This window comes from Anopheles merus, chromosome 2R, assembly GCF_017562075.2.
Source record: "Anopheles merus strain MAF chromosome 2R, AmerM5.1, whole genome shotgun sequence".
NCBI lineage: Eukaryota > Metazoa > Arthropoda > Insecta > Diptera > Culicidae > Anopheles > Anopheles merus.
The window spans coordinates 27,510,435-27,532,048 of NC_054082.1; the positions used below are offsets into that span (position 1 = coordinate 27,510,435).

A 21,614-nucleotide genomic window follows, 5' to 3' on the forward strand; every position below is an offset into this window, starting at 1 on the left:
CAATTTTTTTTGAGAATATGCTAATAATAAAGCGTTACTTTTACAAGGCGTTTTATTTGGATTATTTCGATTGTAAAAATGGTTTTATATTCATTAAATATGTATTAATTCAAATTAATTTATATGCTACTTCAGAATAAGTACACACAAAATTCAAACTGAGCTTTGTTTTTGTCATCAATGTTGTAGTAAAAACTCGGCTGCACGGCGTTTTATGTGAAAATATGTTTGTTTAATTTCCTACAATCTGTTAGCACATTAGCCGCTTTTACACGCTATCGCTCACGTCCGGTTTGTCGGCTTACAAAACTATATTACGAACGCACGTCCATTGTTTTAATGAATAGAAAAGAGAACACGATATATCATACCGTAATATTTTTGCAAAAATCAGAGCTGTGATGTCGCGCCGTTCCCTTCCTCACTTATCCACTATGTAGCCTTATCGATCTAGCAGAGCGAAGGAAGTAACGTGTTATTTGAAGATCGAAGAGAAATCGTTCTTGGTCCTTCTTGGTTGGATCGTTTCTGTTTTTTTTTGTGTGGCAGTGTGTTATTAAACAAGATAAGTTTTTGTTTCATTTTTAGTGCTCTTGTTCGTTTTCCTTTGCTGCTCTCTTTCTATCTCTCTTTCTCTCTCTAGTTAAACAAATAAAAGTTATAGTGAAAACGATAGATAATATCAACGTAGCTGCTATTTACAAATGTACAATGACGAGTCAGGGCGCGTTTGGACGCCCTTCGCACCAGGGGAAACAACATTGCCATCGGATTTAGTTTCTTTTTAATGGTGAGTTTTTCACTCAATCTGAAGCTCTGATATCTGTGGTATCCTAAAATGTAGAAGATAATCTTTTTTCTTTCAACCTTATTTTAAGCACACGTGGTTTTCCATCAATAATATGGATCCATTGCATTTGCTTGCTGCGTCTCGGAGTTTCGTCCCTGCCCTGTTCATATTTTAGTGCGAAGTATTTTGACTCGGCAGCGGGTGTGTAGTAGAATGATCCGCTATCCATTAACATAGGCTTGTTTCACGATGACTGCGTACTGGTATCTACTCGTAAAGCTGGCAAATATCAGCAAGTCTGCAATGGAGATAGGAAAAGTTTAGTTCATTCACCTTTGATACAGATTTTGCACCCATCCCATCCCAACGTACCTGTAACCTAAGCGAGTTCATCTCGTATCCACCTTTACTTTGCATTTGGTTCTGCAACACAGACAGATGGTTCGTGGTTAGCTCAACGTCGTTCGAGCCAATGTGACCTGCAATTGTACAACCGAAAAGACAAAATGAAAAAAGAGTTACTAATGTATAATGCCACACTAATCAACTCATCCAATCCTAAAGCACTTACCGGTGTGTACAAAGTTGGTCGGGTTACCGATCATCGATCGATCTATTCGCAGGCGCTGGTGGTGCCTCCGGCGGCGCGGGCTTTGCGGCTGGTGGAAGCAGCAGGAAAACCACTGCAGCCAGATGTCACCCGTGCTGGCCATCTTCTTGCCGGTGGTAATCGTCTGACCGTGCTTTTGCTCCACGGTGGCAGCTGTGTCCGTTACCGGGATCGAGTACGAATCCGACGACTGCGTTGTGCTGCACTCTCCGCTAGCGAGTTGATCCTGCAAGCGGAAGTGAACGGATATGGAACGATTAGCGGGATGTGCATAAGAACGACAATGTCAACAGTAAGAGGTAGTAATTAGGTGGCTGTAGAAACGATTATGCTTTGCATGGAAAGCTTCAAAAGCGCTGTGATATGACCTTGATCGTGCAAGCGTAAGTTGAAATGATCGAAAAGGGAAAACTTGAGATGAGATCACTTCGCAGCAGCACGTAGCCGGATGTCGGTAAATGAGCGTCTTCATTGAGGTAACTATTACTGCACTTATTGTTCCATTTTTCGTTTCATAATTTTCGAATCTCCCACATACACACACATACAAATGGTCGTGTCTGCAATTAGGACTGGGGTTCAATGTCGAGCTCCACCAGCTGAGCTGAACTTTCCATAAGTGGTGGAGAGTGGTAAGGTAAAAAGATCTAAACTGAAGCATTTGCAAGCGAAAAAGGGTGAAGGAAAAAAAACCCACAAACCCAAAACAGAGACCCCACAGCTATGTTCGGGGTCATACGCAAACAGCGCGTAGTTTGCTGGCGTTGGCGTAGGTTTTTTTTTGTAAAGGGTTTTATTTACCTCATTCATCAATGCCTAACGATGAGGGCGTTTTTATTCGCACGCGTGTTGTGGTTAAAAGCGGTTCGAATGTAAAGCAAAACACAATTTGATTCTTCTATTTTATAAAAGAAAATGTCTTACGTGGTGATTGATGCTGGTCCGATTCATGGGCACACGTTCCGACAGCATCCACTTCTGTCGAGTAACAACAAAAGGCCACAAAGCTGAGAATGCATCGAACGACCGAGCGAGTGAAAGGCACGGTAATCGAGTTAAATGTGAAAAATTGATCATAAATCCTCTGGCATAGCAAGTGATCTGCATGATCTCGTTTGTGTGAGTGTGTGTGGTAGATCTAACGTATGAAAGTGAAACGGTTGAAGGTCTCGGCGCAATAACTACATGCCGGTTTGAGGCTTAATTTCAGACCCGATTTGAATGTGCCTACGATCGATTGGGCTGAACGTTCGAATGGCTGTGTCAAGAATAGCGCGGAGTAATTTCGGTAACTAGGAAGATTAACAAAGCAAGCCAAAATCATCCATACACAAAGGGAAGCAGAAACTTGATCTTAATTAAATTCTATGCACGCTTCTCTATCAATTACGTTCCCGATTCTTCACCCAACTCGCTTCCCAATTCGTCACCCAACTCGCTCATCAATCGATCCATCCGTCGTGAGATGAACGTGCTTCGAAATTAAAGTGTGATACTGTGTGAACGTTAACGTTTTAAGGGGGAAGCCAGTTAACAGTTGAATTTTTTGCATTTTATTGAAATTTAAAGTCTCAAAAAGAGGTGAGATCAGGTTTGTAAAAAAAGCCGAATGTGTCCTCATACTTCCCTATTTGTTCTCCAATGTTTTAACGTGCACTGCAAATCGGCGCCTAAATTTATTTGTATCCATAATCTGTGAATTTGTTCGCAGGTAGTATTGAATACCCGATAATAAAGGCCAACCTAGCCAGTACTGACGATCATCAGTGGTGCAATTCTTATAAAATGATATTTTCGACATTTAAATATTTAGATTATTTTCCACAATCATATTGTACATATACATAAGAGCACTTCCAAAGCACGGTGTAGCACGTACCCGTTTGTTCACTGATGCGGAAAAGCCATGACCGACAAACGACTGATCGATCGGTGCCGTTTGCACGATGCTGGACAGATTTGAATTTACGTTTCCTATCCCACGTGGCACCAGAGTCAGAGACGGTGAATCGCACATATACACAAACACAATTAATAGTTAGGTATACCTTAGGTGGTTTTACGGTTCAGTTAGGTTCGGTGTCACGTGTACTGCTCGATCGACGCGTGTTACACCAGTGCATATGTATTGTTTCCATAAGCTCGCCGTTGTTTCGAGTACTTCCCATGCTTGTTATACTCTAGTTTGGATCAGCATCTTGAGCATAGTAGCCTCTGTTGCTAATTTCGCATGCCGTACACGTGCTGTCGTGCGCTGATGGTAGCTATGCTGCACTGCCCCACGCTGTCTAGATGTACGCGACGCACCATACGCGTAATAACGCACCACACAACATAAACGCGAGCGCACACACACACACACACACACACACACACGTACCTGAATATCTGTACACAACCGCCGGTTTGATCGATTTTACTTTTATTCCCATATAAGAAGAACGCGATTATTAGATGACGACGACGCGACCGTTTCAGCCGTGCGCGTACTACGACGCTTAAGGTTGTGCTGTGTGTGCGTGCTTGTCATTTACATTGCGGAATGGCGATGGTTTGGTTTCCATGTACGTTGTCACTCGCAGCCAAAACGCAGCGTCGATTAATGCCGCCCCTGTTTGGCGCGATTGGCCGCCGAGAAGAAGAGGTGTGCACTATTTATTGTGGCCACACACGCGCCATTGCATAACCTCGACCGGTTGGAGCAAACGTGCAACAAATTTGTACCAACATTTGAACATTACCTATCAACTGTCCGCTTTTGGAAGTAAAGGAGTGTTTGTCGCTAAAAAAAAAACAACAAGCTCCAGTTTCATCACTTGACACGCTATTTAGTGTTCAATAAAAAAGAAGAAAACAACGTGCCTCACTTCCAAATTCCAAGCGACTCACGGTGTGCTGTGGGTGCAGTTCCGCATGTTGAAAGCCACCAGCAAGGCATAAAAATTATGCAACTTTCTCCCCATGGGTGTAGTACTACGGGGGTCAAAATGTAGCACCGTGGGGATGTCGCAAAGTGACCGTCGTCGTCGTCTTCAGGGGAGTACCTGTCCTTCACGGCAAGTAAATGTTAAAATATCTGGTGTACGCAGCCCCCGTACCTCGCACGGGGAGACAAGCAACGGGACGGAGCTTACACCTCGTAGCAGCATCACACAAAGACTGGCAGGAAGAAGGGTGGTGGAAAAGAAAGTTAAAACACTACCACCAATGGCACAGCACAAACGGGAGCCAGCAGCACAGCAAACGGAAGGTTAAGCGCCACCCTACCCATGTTGCTGGGCGGTGTTAAACATTAAACATTTCGTACGATCGTCTCTCCAGCGTCCAGCGCCGCAATGGATGAGGAAACACACAACAACGTACAGGGTTCCCTAAAGCCGTCTTATGGTGCCCTGCGAGCAAGACGATTGCAAGATGTTTTCGTTGCTTTCGCGGCCACCCGAACGGTCATCAGTCGACCGATGGAGTGTTTGCTAAAAAAAATAAAAGGAATAAAAAAAGATTCAAACCCAACTACACACCACCTTTCCTCATCAATGCGTCTTGAACTGGAAAAGCCAAGTGTTTCCCCTTCTTGCCTTGTTGTTTTTTTTTTACCTTTCGCGAGGGTGATTCACAGCGTGATTCCACTATCTGTGATGCAAAAGATAAAATTAAGTAAACTTTGCAACCGGAACGCTCGGTCGAACAATAGCAAACGCCAAGATAAACCTGGACCCCGCCGTTTGGCATGGTGAGCAATGTAAGCAAACTCACTTTTGCGGGGTTTTGAAGAAGATCTTCAAACTCCAAATCGATACACATCCAGCAAGGTTGCAGCCAAGGTAGGGTGAAAACATTAGCAAAACAATAACGAACCGTACCTGGATTCCAGGAAGCTGAAGGAAAGTGATCTTCATCGGGAATTTTGAAGATCGTTTGCGATGTAACACAACAGCAGACGATGATGCTCTCGCAATCGGGGAAAAGTGTTTAACTTTCGGCTCGCGAGAGTGAGTACAGTGAATCGAATCGGGTCGAATTTAATGGGAAACAAAAGAAACAAAAGGGTTACCGAAAATAATGTGCACTTGAGTGAGGGTTTCTACAGGGTTTCTCTACCGAATTCAACGCAATATTGGAAATTTTGGAAAATATTGGAAATGGCAATAACTTGACGATGTGGAAATGGTATTTGACGGATTGAAAATGCAGCTTACGATCGAAGTGTATCGATTCTTAAAGTCTTCTATGTTTACATCTCGGATATGAACAATTTTACGATCCCATCGTTTTACACACATGTTTTATCTTTCTTAGATGCATGTCTTCAGGAGGCGAATAAATGAAATCAATGATTGCAACACAGGGAACTGTCCTACATATTTTATTCTACGTTCATCGAATGCCAACGTTTCTTGGATACTCCAAAACAATACTATTAGTTAGATTCCGATAAGATGCGTATGTCTCTGTGCTATAACTCCCCTGAAGGATTATCTTAAACATACTTAATCCTAATTGATGCATCCTTATGTGCAACACATCGCTTGCAGTACATTCACAAATCATAATTTTACGTTTACACAAACACACGCCAACCGTGGACGAATCATCGAACTTCGGGTCGAATCAGTTTTGATCACTCACTGCTTCAAGAAGAAGCCCCGTTTCCCTGCACAAAACATGACCACAACAGCACAATTTCATGGCTATTACACGGCCTTTAAGATCGCCATTACTGGATTATATTACCACAATTCGTTGCGGCGGCTTCTCCGTTTAATTTGTGTTGCCTCTTCCGAAAAGCGAGCTTCCTCCCTTCCCCTCCTCCCCCCCCCCCCCCGTTCAGCACGCTCCGGATTCAATGCCGATGGTGGTGGTGTGGATGATGGTACGTACATTCGATCATATGCAAAAATTACTCCTCGTAATGGTTGAAAAGGCACCACACTATCTCGGGGTTCGAGAAGCGCAACTTCCGTGCACTTCCGCCGCACGCGCACTCGCGCACATAACAGAGAATTTAACATTTTCACGCACGTACGAAGCAGAGGTGGAGGAGAAGAAAAACCCCCCTAAAGAAGGTGGATAAAGATTTGAAACACGCATGCGGTGGTGGCACGTGGCAAACGAGCGGAGGTTGGGGATGCGGAAACCGCGAACCATAAGCTGACACAATCGGCCTAAGACAATTAAGCGACTTCAATTAACACACTGCAAGAAGTGGATGGGCACCGTACGCCTTGGAGAATGGAGAGCCTCAGGATTCCGGCAAAGGGTTCGCAACGAAACTGAAAGGAAGGAACAAAAAACCGGTCCAACCGGAAAAAGGGCACCAGGAAGATGAAACTGTGGGTATATATGGCTCTGAGAAGCTTAGTACACACGTCAATGTCGGTGGGCCAGTTGGTCCACTCGTTTCCGCAGACGTACACGACTGATGCCTGCAAGAATGCCGGGACAAGTTATCATCCAGGAAGTGCAGGTTTCGGAGACAAGAATCAAGTTTTATTGGGGTGAGAGATGTTGTGTTTCCTTGCCTTTCCAGCCGCAGCGTGAGTTTGAACAGGCGGCCGTCGTTATGCAGCTATGCCATGTACGCGACGATCATCAGCAAAAGCTCCGTACCTTGCAGCACTTGGTTTGACCTGTTTTCGTTTACCTTTCTGCCTCGTTGTCACCGGAGGACGCGCGTGTGGTACGAAGAAGTTCTGAAGCGACTGACCAGTTTTTGCCTGAGCGCGATAAATCCGGAACGCTGTCGGTTTCTACGATAGCGAACTCGCGCTCTTGTTTTACAAATATCATTAATCTAATTAATGGAATGTACGGTAGTACACGTTCAAGTACTCCCGGTGTACCCAGGGCATAAGTAGGGCGACGCTGACTGGAAGCGAAACCGTGCACTGTGTCCCGGTTGATTGTCCCGGGTCGCGCAATAAACGTGACCAGAAAGTAGGTCACAACAACCTCACAACAGTGCCTCGGTGACTGATGTATTTTGGAGGATGAATTCGGGATTGGCAAAACAGCTCCCAAAAAGGGTAAAGCAAATGTGGTCCAGTCAGCTTTTGAAACGAGTACATGATGTTGGTGCTGAGAGGGACAGGACAAGATACTGTCTCGAGAATAAAACGTGATCGCACGTTAAACTGAAATGGCGGCGTGTAGTGGGAGCATCGTCTGGTCGTAGTTTGGAGACGGTTTTCCTTTAACGATCCGATTCTTCACCTGATCTTTTCCTCTAGGGTCGTGGTCGAATGGGCAACTTTCCAATTTTTGCACTCCATGCACCCGCCGTTTTTGCAGATATGGTGGGGAAGGCTTTTGTACCAGACCGGGAGAATGTTCGCATTGTGCGTTGCGGCCAAAAGCAATTCTCTTTGAGGGGGAGAGCGTGGTGCTGCACGATCATGCCGTACCCACTGGAACATATCCACCCTTTCAGTTCTCAGAATATGTAGGCAATATTTGTTTACACTATAAAGATGGTTGTATCCGTTTTTATTGCATGCCCGCTCAGCCGGTTCCGATATGCGAGAAGAGAGCTGCCGTCGCCACCGCGGACGTCGCACATTGTTTTCGAGTTTTCCTAAAATGCCATTTCGGATGCTTCGTGTTCCGATTTAGCGAAAGTGAATTCGGAAAATTTTCGAACGCCTCGAGCACGGACGGCACCGCTTTCGACCGTGCGGAAGGGAAAGTACGAATAAAAAAACACACACTTACTTGGAAGCGGCGTACCACTTCAAGCCATCACCCTTCCCTGGATGATCATTCAACCGTGGAAAAACAATCGAACGTACGCATTAGAAGTTACAAGTTGTGTCTTTGGCTAACTGGACTTCATTCATATTGAGAGGAGCTACAGCACGAACAAGCATTCGCTGATGCTGTGCTTGATGCTCCATGCGGCACACACCGAGGGGGAATGCAGAAATGACCTGATTTTGGTTGCTATTATTGGCCGTATTTGCACGAAACAGGATTGCCGGTTGAATGTGCTATGATTCGCAACGGAAGGAAGGCGAAAAGAGAACGGGACTGGGTGTATGTGGTGGAAAGGCGTATCAAAACATTACCCGCTTAAGATTTATGTCGAGGAGCATTGGCTTCATTTCCAGCACGTTTACGCAAATCATTCTAAGCAAATGCATGCATCAGACATCCGCACAATTCGTACTACGAGATGTGTTGGAATCCTGTTTTAATAGCAATATGAGGTACTATTACAAGTTTGCGTCAAGCACAGTGGTGATTTTGATAATCAAGTAGTTGCAATTCCAATTGCAATTCTTCATATATTTTTATTTAATTTAATTCTCCCTAGAAACCGCAATAAAACAGAGCGAATTGACTTCATTCCAATGTATACTGTACAAATATTGAGATTCGAATTTATCTTGATTCGAAATTTTATATTTCATTACGTATGCTTTTAACACTACCTCAGTGAGAACAGCCCGCTGGACCATTGGATAGGCGCACCAACTCCTACAACACCGGACGGATTCAATTCTCATCCAGGCAGTCACACTATTATAGCACCGACAAAGGCTATTCTATTCAAATTCGACTCAGAAGTCGCATATTTAGTCCCCAGCAATGTTTGCGTAGGTCGTTACGGCCAAAAAGAATAAGGCTACTCCAGGTCCAGCTTGTCCGGTGTGTCCCACTGTGGTATAAGAATGTCAGAATCGTTTTCGTTTGATTTCGTGTAGCATGTGCGACTTTTGTTATCATGGATCTTGGAACACCTTCCCTATCAAACAAGTATCAACGATTACATTTGCCATTTGCGGAAATATCACGAAAAGCATTGCACAAATCAATCATGGTATCGTTTTGTTTTCTTCTCTCTGTACCAATTACAATAGCCACCTCACGCATGCGTTTAAGTAAAGTGTAGTTTAATGTCTTTCCTTGTTGCCTCTTCCTTGCTAGAACGTCTCCACCCATGTAATCGTGTTACCTTGACTTCGGGTTTGTCGTTTTCAAGCACCGTCCGATAACGAATGCATCGCCAATCAGCAGCAAATACCAGACAACCGGACAACGGCTGCTCACGTACCACCAAGTTTGCGCACTCTCCCTATCAGCCAGCCGTCACAAAACCATCAAGAGGGTGGATGGATGCGGACGCGCAAAAATGACCATCGTTGGGTCAGTGCCGCGAAACATGGAACACTGGGATGACTCACAGCCCTCTTGGCGGGGAAGCGACCACGACTCACTCTCTCTCTCTCTCTCTCTATACCTACTCGGGGTCGGGGCGTGTTCTTACTGGCCTGTTCGACTCCATTTCACTCAACCGTGGTACGGCTGTATGGACTGTATGCAAGCGGGGAATAAATTATTTTGCACCCATATATTACACGTTCAACCAAATGTGTTTCATCCACTTGACTGCGTGCGCTGGTTGGGGGTTTAAACTGAGGCCGTGTTTTCTTGTGCTTTCTTTCGCAAGGAACGTCAAGCTCAGGTTGTGTGTATGCGTTTTTCGTTTTTTTACCTTGCTTTATAATATGACTTAATTTTGTCGGTAGGATAGACTTATTAAGCTTGTACCGCGGATGTAATGACAACTTCCATGTAATCGTACACCAGCTGGAAAGGAATTCAAGCGCAACCAACAGCGCCCGAGTGTAGCGCGTGTTTACTTTTACAATCACTATGTAAACCAACCGTGTCTTGGTTCTGGACTATGTGTACGCGAGGTACGTCTGGATGCAGAGAAGAACTGCTGCTGTTGGGGAATGAGTAAGCCAAGAAAAGTGGCCACTAAAGATGCTTCAATAAAACAGCTCATCCAAGTGGCCGGGTGGTAAAACACAACTCAACGCGCACGATCGGTGATTCACAACAATGAACGATCGTATGGAGAGGAAAGATGTAAAACGAATTTTTGCAGAAGAAAGAATGTATGAGTCATGGCATAGAAAAGAGTGAATCAAAAGCAGTACAGTGCATGATAGTACCATTATCACCTTCGTTCTTTAAAGTTAGACGTTCTATTCATGTGTTTGTTTTATCAATTGCATTATTTTTCATCACTGTTTCATTTCTAATACTTCCTCTGATTTACTATGTTCATTTTTATACTAATTCCCAATATTTCGCAACATGATTATCACTTTAGATGTCTTTCGCTTAGGCTGCTAGAAATATAGACTTTCTTAGGAACTAAGCAAAACCAACGCATCTTGAAATCCAAAACCGATCTTCAACTCCTACCGTAAATAGGACAACAATAACGATCCTACCACAACGAAGCAGGTCATCCGACGGGACGGGACGCACTTGGACCGACTGTTCGAACTGTTTGCCGCAGCTTCTGACGTGAAAAGCCCCATGTAGCCTACACACACCGGCACACACGATGGTCATTTATCACCGCGAACAGGGTACGGGGAAGATAACGATAAAATACCCCGTGTGTCCGAAAAGAGGCCACCCCCGGCAGTGGCATCGTATCGTGTGTATTCCTTTCTTTTATACGGAGTGACCCCTGCGGGCTTACTCCCCCATACCGTGCAGTGTGTTTCGGTGCTTTTTCGCGATCGGTGTGCGGCATCTTTTCGCAGAGGGATGATGATTATTGATAGCGTTGGGGAAAGAAAACCATACCATTCGAAAAAAAAACACTCACTCCGGTCTGGGGCGGCTGGTGCAGCATTGTGTTTCGTTTTGGTCGGGTTCGTCGATCGCGCCGAGCTCGCATGGTCAATGTGATGAAATGCAATTAACGAGATATGAGAGGAAGCAACGCGTATCCAGTAACTTTACACACACAAAAAAACCTTCTGCGATTAAGTTAAAGAACGGAACGGAATGATTTCGGGCTCATAAAATCAATTACAGTGCTGTGGGTCAATTAATTATGCATCAACCAGTGCGCGCGCGCACCGGACACGTGGGGCACGGTGAAAATCACACTTTGGTCGTAAAAAAAGGGTCGTGTTGATACGTCGTCGTAATGGAACGAGCCAAAAATTGGGCCACAAACCAATCGTGTTGGCTTAACACTTCACGATGGAGAGCAAGCATTAAAGGGGTTGGCAACCTAAATTTTACGGTATGCGACGTCACTCGCAGAGGAGTGCTTAATTGGTCACTCGCGAAAATTGCGTTTACAATGGGGGGAAGAAAATAAGACACGAGACAATTAAATTGTCTACCCTCCGATGTGCACACCTAACACGATTATTGCCAACAGTATTATTAGGTTGATTATGTATTGTTTATATTAAAATTGATTTATTGTTAACAACAATTTGGAAATGAGCCGATTTTTTTCCAAGGTATGCCTTTTTGCTGATCAAAAGGGTTCATACTTAACTATTTTAAAATCCACAAAACGAACCATATTGTTGAAATTTTGCTGATATGCTTAGAACGCCACATCTAACAAGACGATCAAGAGTGATCCCGACCAGTGTCGTAAACTCGATGATTCTGTCGAAATGATGGCCTAGCATCATACCATTCATCCCCCGAAACGCTTTCAACACTCCATCCATCCGGATCGAGCGATCGCGGAAGCAGCAGTCAAAGATCACGCACTGCATCACCAACCCTCCCGAAAAGTCCCGAAAACGAACGCGTTCTTTCTTCCAAGGAAAAAAAGCAAAACATGATAATAATAAAACCGATCAAGCGCGGATCGCTAACGCACGCACATGTTACGAAAAAGTACGAAACACCACCATTCAGCCCGTTGCATCCCGTTCGTCGATCGCCGTGAGGGTAGTGATGTTTCGCAACCCGACGTCCGGACGGCAGAAGAAATTTGAATCCATTTCAGGGAGACCACCCCGGCCGCCAAACAAACTGTGAGTCCGAAATTCCACCCGCACCATAAACTTACGGCCCCACGCTGGATGGGCCCACCCGCAACAAAATGGGACGAAGGATGGTTTGGATGGCATCGATTTGATTATATGGCGGATTTGATTGACGCTGAGCAAAGTGCGCGCAGCGCTGCCCTGATGCACTTTGAACGCGTCCAAGGCAAACGTTATGGTGTTATGGGTGTTAAATTGGGAAAATCGTATCGCCGCATCAGTCATAAACATTTGAAAGTAGTGGAAGAAGATGATGCAAAAGTGTAAAAGCACCACAACTGTTCCCAACCTGATGATGGTGATTGGATAGGGACGGTGGGAAATGGTTTCAATTGCAATAGTTTGAATCCACCTTTGCTGTTGGTACTAAGGATTTACAAATTAGTATCAATACGTGCCAAAGAGTTTGAATGATCTTTCTACTAAGATTCCGTTATTGCAAGAGAGTTATATCTTAATTATTGAAGCACAATTGATGGGAGTATTTGTGAAATTGATTCACCAAAAGTCTATGAAAAACAGACAATCAGTTTCTCGTGGTAAAAGTCGTCTAGAAAAAAAGGCACAAAAAATCGCCAAGAACGGAAACAATCAATGAGGAAGCGAACGCAAAATACGTGAGAAACAGCTTCATCCCCAAAATTCCCCTTGCTAAAGAGGTAATGAATTTTCCTTGCTAATGAAACTCCATTTCCGTCTATTTCATCGCTCGAATCAGCGTTAAAAACCATTCACCCCGGCAGCATGAAGAATGACAACAATATAGTAATAATTTTCCCACCATACATCGGAATCGTTCCGCAGCTTGCTTTTTGATGACGAGCGGCGACCCGTCATTATGCTTTACCTATCGCCTTAAGCCAAGGCCAGTCGCAGTTAAAACGTGTTTCCGCTTGAAACAAGACTACACACCAAGTGGATATGTATGCACCGGTCAATGCTGGGCGCGCTGGAAAATATACCCAAAATCACACTATGCTACCGCGGTCAGTACCGTTTTATACCGATGAAACGTTAAACGCTACCCTTAGTAGATTGAGTTGAAAATTACGTACCACAACACCAAGCGCAAAGCGGGGGACACAGGGGGAAGACTACGGTCGTGTTGTGATCACTTGCTAGGCCAGGGCATGGAATTCCTCGATGCTTCGTCTACGAGAACCGGACCGGACGCACCCTAAAAGCAAAGAGAAGAAAAAACACACGACGGAGTGAACAAAAAGAAAGGGAAATGAATCACAAATCAATGTTTGGACAGTGTACGAACGCGCTAAGAATTGCAGCCGAATCGTTTGTTGATCGTCTTATAAAAACCCGCCCGTGTCCTACCAATCATTTGAGTCGATCGCTATTTGTTATTGACAGCTTTGTGAAGGGTTTGGCCCGCTTGGTGCTAAATCATTCCCGACGGGGCCAATCCAATCAATCGGTTAGGATGGTTGGGGCAAAAGAGTGCCAGCAATGCACGTAACTCTAGGTGCACCTTAAACGCTTACACACGCGCTGTAGTAGTAGTAATAAGAGCTCTTAACTCTGCTGGGGCCTACCCTGAGGGTGAGCTGAACGAAACGGTTTGGGGGTAATCTGTTTTAGCGAATGGAGATGAAATAAATTTTCAGCAACTCAAGCCACCGAACACTCGCGGTGGCGTAAGAGGTTAGCCGGTTTTGGGACGGCCGGTCGGCGCAATAACACCGGAAGTCCGGTGTAGATCAGCCGTCAGGCGGTGTCATGCCGGTGTCAGCTAACGAGAAGTGATTTACACAGCACAGATTGATTCCGATCAAATTGCTCCCGGTTTTTTTTACGGATTTTGTGTTGTAGGTCAGCTCTTTTTTGAGGTATTTTTTGTTGTTGTAGTTGGTGGTGGTGGTTTTCAATATTGTAGGCCACCAACTTGCGAAGAAAGTGAAAGGCTCGTTTTAAGCGGACGTCTGCGTCTGTTGCGGAGGTTCGCACGTGTGACGTACCAAGTCGACGGTAGAAAGTCAAAGCATTAGTAACGCGCTTTTGCAATCCTTGATGAATTGATTTATGCAATCCAATGATCTTCACATTGGAGTGCATAAAATTCGATAATAAATTAAAAGCTAAAGATTAACTTACAATGAGAAGAACAGATGAGGTGAGAATATAAGATCTCATGAACAAGAAGCAGGATCGTCTAGTACTTTTGTCGTAATGGTCCTTAAGATTAAAATTTCAAAACTATGCCGTTAAATTACAGATGGCCCAATAAACAACTCCAATCTCATATTATTCAGTAGCTAAAAAGGTTCGCATTCAATATTTGTCCATGATGCTTCAAAGTGCCCAGCAAGGCTCACTGCTTCGACGACACGATCCGGTCAGGGGTCGGCCTTCAACCTGCTTGCAGAAAAGCACCTTCCACCAACAGCAAAAGCAAACTTGTCTCTCTTGCCGTCAGCCAACCCAAGCGTCTAGGTAAACTACAGGTGACGTTGCTGTAACACACGCAATTCCCACGAAGCAAATCACAGGAAACGAGAAATGAGTGCTGGGTGGCGGTGTTGATGGTGCCAATCTTGCTAAAGTGAACAGCACAGCGTGTAGCTACGTTTTGCTAAACGTCTGCACGGCGACGAAGGCGTGTGGCACACGTGAAATGGCACCCGAAGGTGGCGTTTATGTTGAACGACGCATTCGAAGACGTATTTTACAGCAGGTTCGGCGGCTCATGGGTAACAACGACACCTCTCTATGGACTAGCAGTGTTGGTTTGCGGGGTTTTTTTTTCTGTCTGCATCTGACTGTCTACAAGGGTGACCGCAAATGCAAGCCCGATGTCAATCCTTCGCAGTAACTTAATTACCTACCCGTGCGCTTTACGGTGCAGTACCACACCACACCGACAGAGGTGTTGTTAAGAGACTTAAGGGATTTAAGAGGGCTTTGTAAATTGTTTCCTGTTCATGTTATCTGCGCATCATACACGGCGGCGGGCACGTGGTGTTCGCAGGGGCTCTCAAGTGTCTTCAGCTGATCGCACACGTAAAGCATTGCAGGTGATTTTCTTTGAAGAGACGCTTTAATACACTAAGCCAACCAGTTCACACATAAGTATGCCCCGTGTAATAAGAATAATTAGTTCAGAAAGCCCTATCAATCGAAAAATTTACGTCCTGGTAATTTGAGTCCAATTGAGAGGGCATCCAAATTTCATTTAAATTACTGCGGCTTTCAAAAGAGCATTCGACGACTAACAGCAGTTGGGACGTTCAAAGCCGCCATACCAAAATGAAACACATAACAACGTTTCGGGTTCGGTCGAAAATAAAAATCCAAATCTGTGTAACATTATTTCGCTCCTCAATTTTGGCTTCGATCGCAATCATTAGGTACAATGATCGGTCGGGCGCACAACAGAAGCTAATGGTAGGAAATTTCTCCCTCGGGATGCATGGCGACGTGAAGAGGAAAACGAAATCATGAACATAAAATCACTGCAACTGTGACGGCCATTTAAAGCGATCGCCGGTTTGGTCGGGGTGGCACGGAAATCACCCCACCCGGGAGGTCATTGTACCGCTTAATATCCGTTTGACAGTGATGAACAGCGAAGTGAGTTTCGCTTGTGAGGACAGAGGGGTTGGCGCCTATTCATGCGGTCGGTTTTTACATACAAACCGGCACAACATAACAATTGGAGTTGGGAAATTTGTTGCGTAGCCTGGGGTCGTGGTAGACAAACAAGCGGCCAACCAGACTGACAGACAGACAGGCCGGCCGGCAGCAGCACAACAAGTTAGGCATAATAACAAAACCACATTCGGATTAAAGATGTGCCATGTGGGGGGAAACTGGGAGATCGGGTACGTTCTGGTGTATGGTTGACGATCTCCATACACACACACACACCCGAATGTACCGATAATTGTTGGTAGAACCGGGACCACAAAGTCAGCACATCGTAGGCTTAATGGCGGATATTATGACGCGAAACGATCAACTGGTCGATTTGACGGCAAACGGTTGTGAGGTTATATCCAACCCTTAACGTAAGTTTAATTTAAATGCGATCGTTTCAAAGTTTAATGTATTCTGCTGTATGAGCGCAAACCAAACACAGCTTCAATTTGACCTGCGATGTCACAAACGAAACAGCGACGCACGATTGAAAGTTTGCAAAATAAAAAGCCAACAAAAGATATTAAACAATCCCATTAGGAGTTGTGATTGTGTGCCGTCATCGGGCGTTTGCTTTTAAACTTTATTGGCCACTTTCTATCAACAGGCCCGCACGTCAGAGAAAATTAATTAACGGAAATAAAACCCCCAACCGTGATGCGCGCGCACACACACACACGCGCACGCTATAGAAACCGAAACCGTCCATCAGTTTTATGGAGCGAAGCATTGGACGACGAATCTAAACATTTCAACGGATCGTCTAAGAGCATGCTGCTGGCTCGGTAGCTCATCGTAATGTCGCCGCCTTTAGGCAGGTGAGAAGAGATCCGGGGCAAGCGAAGCTGCAAACTGTCTCTTCCTGTGCGAAATTGTCCCTTTGGCTGCAATAATTTTCCAGCGCCTTTTTATGTACGGCCACCGTGTACGGGGCCCCAAGATGGCCGGGCCACACAGCATCAGCGGCACACACACACACACACTTCACCACTTTCACTTTGACGGTGGTAGAAGGAAGAGTGCCACAGCAATAGAGCCGGCTTCTCGGAGCCGCGGTACGGCAACCCCGTAGCAAACATTGCGCTTAATCGACCGGCGTTAACAAGTTTAATGGATTTACATCAATTTACGAGTGCAACAATCGTATTAATTTCAACCATTTTGCTGCCTCGCTCGGTTGGAATGATTGGGATGGTTGGGAGCGTCTAGCAAACGCGCAGTGTCGAGTCGACTACATGTTGGGGAAGCATGTGTGGATGGTTAGATTTCAGGCCCGCAAAGGGCCTGCTGCACTGAAGCTATGCCGCGGTGGTGTGTGCTGCAAGGAAATGCGAGATATGCTGCCGAGTTTGTCCGGAGCCAATCTTCTGGCGATTAGAGAAATAATCCACCAAACGGCAGGCGAAAGTGAAGCAGTAGTGCAACAGGGTGGCAGGGGTATAATTTTCCTTTTTTGTAACTTTCCACGAAGAATAGGTGTAATTTAATCATGTGAAAATTGGTTTCAAAATGATAAAGCCTTGATGGCGGATATTGGATTGAATAAATGAAATAAAGAGATTTCTGCAATAAAAACGCATTGCAAGTGTAACCTTCAAAGTACCTGTTCAGAAGTTGGCCCATGGTGAGATAAAAAGTCGAAAAAGCAACGTAAATAATTAACAAAAATAGCCTTCTACTTACACCCAGAATAGCGAGAAGCCTCCAAAACAACCGGAAAGAATTCCGAAAATTAAACAAGGTTCCAGTCTCAAGATGAAATGCTCAGTACTTCCCTTCTCACCAGCGACCCTGGGAGCAGGCCGAACGGAACTGTTGTAATGAAAATAATTAAACACATCAAGTACCGCAAAAATTAAACGAGCTCTGCTGTGCTCTTGCTAGAGATTCACGAACCATTCTCGCTATTCGTATTGCCTATCTGTCTAGTTCACGAGTGCGTTCGTCTGCAAAATTCAGGAAAAAAGGTTCCAACGATCAGACAAACCACCCAGCACCGTCAAGGCCTCCAAGACCTCGGGGCAACGATGCTGTGTTGCGTCGTGATCGGGCTAGCGCACCCAGAGACACACTGTCGGCTTAAGACACTTTGGTTTATAGCATCATTCACGCTCGCACGGCTTGTGCGCCTTGTCTTTGTGCCGCCTTGGAAGTGAGATGGATGGATTTTATGCAAATAGCAAATGTGCCTTCGCGTACACAAACCACTACACCACCCGCCATCTCTTCTGGGCGTGGTAGAAGGTACATGAAACAGCATTCAGAAATGTTTTTGTTAGTTATGTTTGGTGTCTAGCATACATTCCGTCCCGGCGATGATCCTCGGCGCTCGTGCAAGTATGCTGGTTGAGTTATAATGACACCACAAAGGACGTCGTCGGGTGTGAGTCAGAAAACGTTCACCTCAATAAGTCGTCTGGAAAGATAGCCTAGTGTCAACGGTAGAAGCTTTCCAATGTGTTTAGTGTCCCCGAAATCAAAGGCATGGTATTGCCCTTTCAATCCGCGTGCAATGCTGATGGTAAATATAGAACGGATGTCGAGTGATTAATTGAAATCAAACACCCGTTCGGAAGTTGTCAGCTGTCAGAGAGCAACATTGGCCGGAGGAGGATGAAATTTCATCTCCATGCCGATTCGCGTCTCAATTTGCAGTTTTTGGGGGGCGATTGCAACCAGAGAACAAAGCTGTAGGTTCCACCTTTCGGTACCACGATCCAACCGTGCGGCGGCGCCTGGATCGATCGTGGATCAGATTTCGTTCTCCGTTGTACCGGTAAACTGTGCACATTGGAGCCGTTCTTGTCTGGATGCTCCAAATGGGGGTTGGAATAAGCGTTATCGGGTGTGCCTCGTTTGGCATGTTTCTAGAACCGTTACCCTTGTTTTCAGCTTTCTGCACGAACTCCCCACCACGTCTTTCTGCTCAATCGACCGAATGTACCGATTCTGCACGATATTGATCGACGGCAATGTGCGCCCGATCGTTACCAGGCATAAAGTAGGCCGGGAAGTAGACCTCACCAAAACGGTTCTGACTAATGGACTGCCAGCGGTACCTGAGATCGCGCTGAGCGCAGTGTTTGTTTACACTTCGTGTACTACTCCCAGTGCTGGGGGCAGTGAAGATGATACCGTACCTACTTATAACCAGCCCACCACCTCAATGCCTCACGCAAGGCGCGATCTCGTTTCGTCCCAAACGCTGAATCGTCTGGATTCAGAATGCTATGGTCAGAGCGGGTGTTGATTGGTGGCTGAGCAGCAAATTGCTTCCCCTAGCATATGTCCCAGCATATCTAGGTCAGAAGCCTCCACAATTCGCTAGAGCTAATTAATTGGACAAACCATCTATTTCGGCCTCGTTCGGGAGGGAAGCGAAGGTCTAACACAAGCAACCGGGTGCTGGCACTGCCACGCTCGTAAATAAATGGTAAGGTAATGGGGCACCCAAAGATAATGTCTGCCGCGGGTCGGGTTTGGTTTCTAGCTCAAGGCTTTGCCACTTTCTTATAAACAACATCAGCGCGCGCTGTGGTCAATTATTCTTTTCGGTAGATCATAAACTTCCACCGCGCCAAGCTTCACCTTTTGCACTGTGGAAGATGATGCTTTTAAGGCCACGATCAAGCGCTATCTACTTCGTCTGCAACGCTCCGCAGGAATAGTTTTCCGTTGATCTTTGCGCAGATTTTGAAATCTTTACTGTTGATCATCACCATTTTATCGCGCATACAGGTGAAGGCAGTACGGGGTAAAATGTTTGTAGGACTCGAGTGGAAAGGTTAAGATCAATTATCTGAGCCGTGTGCAGAAATGAATAATAATAAAAAAGCAGAACCAACCAGGACTTGCGTCACCTAAAAGCATTTCTAGCAGTAACGACAGGGGGCTCCCTAATGGACGTATCACATTGGAAAGTTGCTATGTGTGTATTATAAGGAAGCGCTTTTGTAAACTCAATCCCACGTGGGTGTTTGTTGTTATTCTCAGAGACTTCAAATAAAGTCTCTTAATCCAAGTAATCAAACGTGCATGGTTTCTTTATCATTTCACCCTCGGTTTGATTTCCGTATTTCACCATGATTAGTTCCGTACTCTCTGATCCAGACGGTCCCAGGCGGTCCACCAGCGGTCACACGTCGGTGGGTTTTAATTAATTTCTAATTACCACCCAGTTTGCATAGGAAACCGATTGAGCCGACCCCGACCAGTGGTCCCGAGCGAGTACACTTCGAGAGGGAAAAGTCCCGTCTCCCCTGTCGGCCCTGTTGTCACTAACCGGTTCGGGAAACAACCTGATTCTTGCTGTGACTCTTCTTGGAGAAACGATCATGTGAGAGTGTCTGCTGGCAAGGGGAGTGATATTGGAAACGGCAAGTCCAGCCGTATCGTGCGCCACGCGTCCACTAATCAGCGTCCCACAGCACAGGTTCAAATGAGGTCATCGTACCGCCGTACAATACAAATAACCGTCGTTGTTGAGACGATCTTTCTCTTGGTGGGTAAGGAAAGCGTTCGACGAGCTGTCGTTGAGTCACCCCGTCAAGATGAATGTTGTGATCACGTAATAGTACGCGCGTTGGATGTGATTGGGGAGAGCCCAGCGCTCTGGAAGACCGGTGTGTACGAGTCAGTTATTCTCGGGGTATGTGCTCAGGGTTTCTTTATCAGTGGTGATAGGAACGTTCCGGTTTGGTGGGTGTTTTCTGTTTTCTGGGTTAGTATTTAGGCCTGCTTTTCCGTGGGAACCAACTGAGGTTAGCCGTGTGTAGTAGGACATTCAAAATATTCGTTAGATTTAGATTTTAGAGCTCTTATTCATATAAAAATATTAATATAACTTACAACATGTACAACATGTAATATGATCGTCATATGGTTTGCAAAACTGCTTGTAGTCAATCCAATGCCTCAATAGCTGGACAGATAATGCACTCCTCTCGCCAAATGGCAGGGCCGCTGGGATAAAGAATGGATTATCTAATTCTCTATGGCAATGGGTCGGTGAGAAAGAGCGCCATTTTATGTAAGATCTAAATTGATAGGCAACAGGGGCACACGGCGTTCCAGAGCCCAACATCGCCAGAAGACAATGGGCAGCAGGCAAGGCAGTGGTTAAGTGCACACAGGGCAGGCGCGCGTGAAGTAATACACAATAACCTGCCGAACTTCCCACCACCCTCCGCGGTCCAGTATCGTACACGCCCCATCGCCAATTTATCTTTGGAGGGTTGGAGCAGAGAAAAGAAAAGAAAAAAAAAAACCCTTTCAATCGTACATTTGGTTAAAATGGCCAATTGCCAATTCCACTAACACCAATTTTCGCATCGAGAGTTGCGGAGGTTTTTATTTACTTCTTTTCTTTTTCTCGCTCGTGGTTTCAGTAGGTCGTGCCGATAGTAGCCCAATGCACAATGACACCTTTGTGGATGGTAGTAGTAAGGGATGGCGGCGGTTTACAGCCACCCAAAAGTTGATAATTTATTTGAGATGCGAAAGCGTATAATAATCATCCGAGCTCTCGTAAGCTGACAGGAAGTAGCCAAAATACGACAGACGAGAGTAACTGAAAGTGCAGGCTATTCTGTAATGGTGCTAAATGTTTGTTACATCTTGTCGGTTGGGCTGGAGTTACAGAATAGATGCGATTAAGTAAGAGCAATAATTCACTGATTTATTTTACGCTTCAATTCAATTGGCAAAATATTGACGACTTAAAAGGAAAAGCTCAAACTGC

The 21,614-nt window shown here is 45.3% G+C and overlaps 1 protein-coding gene across 4 annotated transcripts in view; it reads right to left on the reverse strand.

The window, feature by feature from the left end:
* Window positions 1–210: 210 nt before the first annotated feature.
* The window catches only part of LOC121589629 (CDC42 small effector protein homolog), a 29,201-nt gene continuing 7,797 nt past the window's right edge, over window positions 211–21,614 (reverse strand). For 3 of the 4 annotated variants that reach the window (XM_041908702.1, XM_041908703.1, XM_041908704.1), the window contains exons 3-6: window positions 13,282–13,403; window positions 1,362–1,626; window positions 1,163–1,269; window positions 211–1,088 (exon numbers count right to left, since the gene is read on the reverse strand). In XM_041908702.1, the coding sequence (XP_041764636.1) occupies window positions 1,080–1,088; window positions 1,163–1,269; window positions 1,362–1,503 (258 nt within the window). In that variant the 5' untranslated portion in view covers window positions 1,504–1,626; window positions 13,282–13,403 and the 3' untranslated portion in view covers window positions 211–1,079. The remainder of the gene's footprint in view (window positions 1,089–1,162; window positions 1,270–1,361; window positions 1,627–13,281; window positions 13,404–21,614) is intronic. The other variant, XM_041908705.1, reaches the window with a different exon arrangement.